This window comes from Abrus precatorius, unplaced genomic scaffold, assembly GCF_003935025.1.
Source record: "Abrus precatorius isolate BTA unplaced genomic scaffold, Abrus_2018 Scaffold11, whole genome shotgun sequence".
Lineage (NCBI taxonomy): Eukaryota > Viridiplantae > Streptophyta > Magnoliopsida > Fabales > Fabaceae > Abrus > Abrus precatorius.
The window spans coordinates 15533547-15540336 of NW_020874303.1; the positions used below are offsets into that span (position 1 = coordinate 15533547).

At 24.5% G+C, this 6790-nt stretch overlaps 1 protein-coding gene across 1 annotated transcript; it reads left to right on the plus strand.

Moving 5' to 3' along the window:
• Nucleotides 1-434: 434 nt before the first annotated feature.
• On the plus strand, nucleotides 435-1373 carry LOC113855675. Its single transcript, XM_027487304.1, has one exon. The coding sequence runs from the start codon at nucleotides 435-437 to the stop codon at nucleotides 1371-1373; it is 939 nt and encodes a 312-aa protein (XP_027343105.1).
• The last annotated feature ends 5417 nt before the right edge of the window (nucleotides 1374-6790 follow it).

Sequence of the window (6790 nt, forward strand, 5' to 3'; positions counted from 1 at the left end):
GTTTTTCCCCTCCTCCATTAGCTTCAATATATTTTTATTTTTCTCTTATGGTCATTGAATTTGACTGTGCCACTTGTTGCATCACTACAAGAGGCAATCTTTTTGACAGGAACAGCATATGTGAGTTCTGTTGAGGGAACATCTCCAAGAAGCAGAACAAGTACTTTGCTTTAAACTTTTTCATTTCCTTGATCTTTTGTCTTCTCATCTATTACCACACTAAAACCTTTCTTCTTTGAGACTCATTCCGTAGGGGGAAAAATAGTGTAAAATTCATGATTTAGATTTTAGTCATGGTGTTGTTTCCTTAGGAGTAAAAAAGAAATCAAAGCTTTTCTTTTGATTGCTGTAGCCAGAATACCAGAAAACAAAAAAAAGAAAAAGGAATTAAGGCTTACACATTTGTGTTATCATCTTGGCTCTTTTTCTGTCTCATGGGCTCTTCTTTTGCTTTGATTTTGATGATATTTTCCTGGGCGTTATCTACATTTCTGGGATCTGATGCTCAGAGTGTGAAATCAGCTCATGTTCTTGACCTCATCATAAGGGATCACACATTCAAGACACTGGAAAAGGACTTGAGGACAGGAACAGCACAATCAGTGAACTTGCCTTCAAATCTTTCCGGCATTGGAGTTGATGCTGTGAGATTTAGATGTGGCAGTTTGAGAAGGTATGGTGCACACTTAAAGGAGTTCCATTTAGGTGTTGGTGTAACTGTGCATCCATGTATTGAGAGGGTCATGTTGATCAGACAAAACATGGGGTATAATTGGTCTTCTATATACTATGCTAACTATGATCTATCTGGGTATCAACTTGTGTCTCCAATTGTGGGACTCTTAGCTTACAATGCTGATGAAGATGCAAACTCTAGCAACCCTTTTCAACTTGGGATTGTAGCTGGAGAAAAGCCAATGACAATTGATTTCACCAATGCCACCAAGTTCAAAAAGGAGGAAGAGGGGGTCAAGCCATTGTGTGCTAGTTTTGAAGGTGATGGAAGAATGACACTGGCAAAATCAGACCCATCAACACCACTTATTTGTGTTGCAAAGAGGCATGGCCATTTTGGGTTGGTTGTGGAGTCCCCACCAACAGATCAGTTCAGGAATAAGCCCATAAGTCAGTGGAAAGTGGCTGTTGGGAGTACCATTGGTGCTGCTTTGGGTGCTTTTCTTTTGGGCCTTCTTCTTGTGGCAATGCTTGTTAGGGTGAAGAAGAGATCAAGAATGGTGGAGATGGAGAGAAGGGCCTATGAAGAAGAAGCCCTTCAGGTATCAATGGTTGGACATGTGAGGGCTCCTACTGCTTCTGGCACTCGAACCACACCCATAATTGAGCATGAGTATATACATCATATTCCCCGTTGAATAGTTTCTTTCTGTTGCTGATCAATCAATTTTGTAACATTAAGATCACATTCAATCATATTTATCATAGGCCAAAAACTATGAAAGTTTCATTATGGTTCTGATCTCATCAATTTTGTAACATATTAAGATGACACTCAAATCAAATTTATCATAGGCAAAAAACTATGTAAAGTTTTATTATGTATCTGATCAATCAATTTTGTGACATTAAGATGACACTCAAATCAAATTTATCATAGGCCAAAACTAAGGGAAGCTTCATTGTGTTTCTGATCAATCAATTTTGTAACATTAAGATGACATTCATTCAAATTTGTCATTGCCAAGACTAAGATTGTATTTCTAGTTCCTACAACAGTCTTCCTATGTTCCAGTGAGAACTCTGGTTCCTATTTTCTGCTGATTCACAGTTCTTTTTCCTTCCTTTAATTAAAATGCTTGAATCAACAATCTTTTTCTCCAATTATATTTTCAACATATTATCAGAGAGAATTGGATATATGACTCAATAAACATGTTATTGAATGTCTTGCACTAAGTTTTACATTATTAATAAATCTTTGATCAAATTGAATTTAATCCACGACTGCAAATCGAATCATATTTCATTCTAAAAAGTAGCATCTTTTGGTCACCTTACCGTGTCAGAAGCAATTATACATTAGAGTTGCTTGATGCCACAGACATGAACTACTATTATGTTGTTCAAAAGTCAAAAGAAGCTAATGCAACAAAAACAGTACGAAGATTTCTTATACGAAAAGTCTACTGTGCAGTTTGACTGTGTAGCAACAAAAACAGTTTAGACTGCTTGTAATTTTGTTTCTTTAATATTTTTTATCTAATTAAGTCCCATTATTTTTTTAAAATTATATAACTTGGTCCTGCTTAATTTTTTATTTAGAACCTTTAAATTGCCATTTTCTATTTAAAAGTTTAGAGAGTTTGTAATGACATTGGGTCATAAAATAATTTTAAAAGTTTAGAAGTAAAAAATTTAGTAAAAAAAATTGATAAAATTTGAAGAAATTTGTAAGATGTGAAGGTGGGGTTTGAATATGATTTTTTTTTTTTAGATTTCATTTAATTTTAGGTACAAGTTCATAGTTTAGTGAGTTTTGAGAAGAGAATAATTTAATTGATTTATTTGTAAAAAATTTGAGCAAAATGAAGATTTGAATGTCTTAAGAAGAAAAATTAATTGACTAGAACAATTATAAAGACCAAAACTACACATACATCAGATTAGAGGAATTGAAAATCAATTAGACTTAAAATTCACAATCAATTTTCTTCTCATGAAGCAAAATTGCTCAAATATGAAACCCTTGTAATTTTCTGTGAAAGGCAACCATCTAGACATGAGATAGAGATCTAGAGATTAATAGAAAACTTGTTAACTTTCAGTTGTATAAATTACTTTAAGGGAAAAGAAAAAGAAAACCCTTCTATACATTCATTTTAATTTGTTTCTTTTAGAATAAATCATTTTCTATTTATTATTGTACAAATTCACTATGACATTAATTACAATTTTTTCAATTATACGCTTCTCTTAATAATCTAAATTTGGAAAAAATTTATTTTTAAAAATGTTTATTACATTAATATGCATACATATAACAAATGCTTTCATTGTAAAATAAAATTTACTATTTATATGCTTGAAAGCCATCCTAAAGATTTAAATTAACACTCCCCTAGTCACTTGAATAAGACAATGTTAGAAAAATTTTAATGATCCTATTTATAAGATAACTTACAAAACTTTATAAATATTTCATTTTTTTTTTATATTTATCCTTACACCATTCAATCCTTATAATTCTCAGAATTTGATTCATAAATTAAATACATTATTTGACACTCGTTGAATTCTATAACTATTACTGAATTCTTCCACTACAATGTCACATGGTATCTGTTCATATCATTAATTTTTAAAATTTATTGCTTTAGCTATATGTTCCTTGATCTTTTTGTATTCTGACAATTTTTAACTTATTTTTCTTATATTTTTATATTTATTTTTAATAGGTTTTTGAATTTAAAAAATACTATTAAATTACACTAGTTTTCAATAAAAAAAATAAGACTTTTATTATATCTGTTAAATATAGAAAATAAAATTATACATTAAGATAATACTCAACATAATAAAAAAATGATTTATTTGGGGAAGATTTTATTTAATTGAAATTTTAAAAATTATAATAAAAGACAAAAACTAAAATTATATATCATCAAACTCTTTTAATTTTTTAAATGAGGCTAAAATTATAAAATAAATTAGATTTATTATTTTTAATTGGACAGCAATACGAACTTAAATCACAAATTATAAGTCAATTCATTTTAGTGAGAGTAGTACACATAAGTTATTTTGTTATTCATATGCACACATATTAAGTGATTACTATAGTATTAAAATATATATAAAAAAAATTTTAATTTGAATATTATAACTTTTTTTAGTCTGTCAAATAATTATATTTACTATTAATTTTATTTTTTTAAATATATATATATATATATATATATATATATGATATTAAGGTTCAGTTTAGGTAAATTTCTTTTTCATAGTAGAAAAATTTAGTATAAAATATAATAAATTTTTTCTATAAATTAGAAATAATTTATCTTTTTCTATTTTTATAAGATCTCTTGTTTAACTTATCTAAAATTTAAAGAGATAAAATTATTTTTAACTTATAAAAGAAATTTTATTTATTTATTTTATAAAGATTTCTATGTACGTAAGGTCACTCAAACTAGATCTAGGTCTAAGTTTTTTAAATATTAAAAAATGTACAAATAATTTTTATTTGAACTTATAACAATAAAATAATTTATTTGATATCTTTTGAGAGACTTATTTGATATAATATTTTTTTAATAAAAAATATAATATCAAATCATTTTTTCAACTACTAAATTAATATTTTTTTACATTTTCTAAAGTAATTTATATATAAAATAATATTTTAAAACATATAAAAATATATTCAATAATTATAAAAAATTATTTAATATTATTATTCATGCATTTTTAATAAATAATAATATAAAAAAATTTATTTTATAAAGCCATACAAAGTACAGGCACGAAATCTAGTTTTCAGATTAAAATTTTCAAATTTAAAATTTTAGTGTAAAATGTTGAAAGAAAAATTTAAATAAGAATTTAATGTCTTTAAAGTGACATAATTGACATAAAAATGAAATTTTATTTTAAACAGAGATAAATTTGAAATGTTGTATAATGAATTTTAAAAAAGTAATGCATCTATTAATTTTTACACGTTTTTTTAATATGTATAATTTGGTAAGAATTACTTTATCAATAAGATGTAAGACAATAATTTTTTTTTCTATTTCTAATTACATTTTACACAGTTTCAAAGACAACATTTATAACAGATGAAATATTACAGAAACAAATGAAGAAAAATTCATTAATAAAAGATATAATTTTAAATAAATAAAAGATTAATAAAAATAAAAAATAATTGTAAGCCCAGTGAAGACTTGAATTACATTTATTAATTTATATATTATTTTTATTGAATAACAAATAAAAAGGAATACCCAATTGTTGCTACTTCTTTCAAACAAATCTAACTATTAACAAATTTGAGAGAGTATTATTTATCTTTAGATGTGATTCTGGTGATATCTTAAAAATTAGAGTGTATTAACATCTTTTTTACTTAAACTAATAAAAAATAACTGGACCATTATCATCTAGCTACTTAGTTAAACTCTAAAAGATATGAATTTGGGAATTCATATGATTATGCTTTCACTATTATATTTACTTATGCAAGAGAGTATGCAAGTAAACTTGTATTGCAGACTAATAGAGGGAAAAAAATATTTACAATGATTGAATATTTCAAAAGTTAAAAAGAAATCACTAATAAAAATTAAAAAAATATTATATAATTTCAACAGTTTAATTGAACATTTTAAGTCTTTATAAACTTTTATTTATTCAAACAGATAAATAGAAACAAAAGATCTATGAGCTTTGATAAATAAATAAATAAAAGCATTTCTTAGTTCACTATCTAAAAGATTTGGTTTTAAATTTAAATTCAATTCAATATAAAGTAAGTTAGAACATGTTTTTTTCTTATTTTGTTTTTTGAAGAAACAATATATTGCCAGTAAATTATATTTTTTTTCTTATAGAAATATTTAAATTATACTTTCTTGTTTTATAATATGCACTCTTCTTTCCTGAGAGATGAATATTAGTCATATTTTAATTATTTTTAATAAATAAATCGTTTAATGGTAGTGAGTGATTATAAAAGTATCAACTAATAATATTTTATTATTTTGTTTTACAATTTTTAATGTTACTAATAACAAATTTCATCATCTTATAGTCTATTCTAATATTGTTGTTTTTTTTTATGCTTATTATTATTGGCTTTGAAATATTTTGATCATCTTTCAATAATATGCCTATTATTATTATTTTCTAAAGTCACCAAATCCTTAATAAATAGTATAAATTGACTATTAATTATTTTAAGAATCACTAAGAGATAAAATAAAAAATAAAAAAAATAAAACTCTAACAGGCTCAATTACACTAAAATAATCTTAAAAATTATTACATTCTTTTTTAAATTAAGTAAAGTGTATATTTTAAAATAAGATATCAGAATAATATAATTCAAGCACCTCTCAAGGATGGAGAACATAATCTACCTAAAAGTAAATTTAGAAATACATTAGCAAACATAATGAAAAAGTAACTCAAAATATAAAAGAATTTAAATATTTTTTAAACAAAATATTCAAATTTATACAAGCTAAACAAAATACATCCTTTTATATATTCAAACTATACATAAACAAACAAATTTGATGCTAAAACAGATATTCCTTAGTCCCAAATTAATTTATTGAAAAATAAAAAATTAAAATAATATTAAATTCTTATATATGAATTATTTTTAATAATTTTAAAAATTTATATTTTAATTCAAATACTAATATTTTATTATATTTTAATCTTATTGTTATAGCACGATACAAAAATAAGTTAAATGAATTATAATTTTTATTAATGGTGTTATATATCACCATTTCATTAAAAAAAAATAACAATAAAAGTGAAGTAAAAATAAATAAATTGAATACTTTTTTTACAAAATCAAAAATTAAAGCAAGATTTTATATAGATGGGGACTAAAGTAAACAACTCTTACAATTTTAAAAATTAAAAGTAAGAGTTTGTTCTAATTTTCAATTTTATTATGTGTGTGTTTCTTAAAGTCAGGGACATATAGCTTGCAAACTAGATTTACTTAGCCATCAACAATCCATAATATTTTTGAAACATGTAGTAATGTTTTTGATTTGGATACTATTAAATGTTAACATGCAATTAAAAC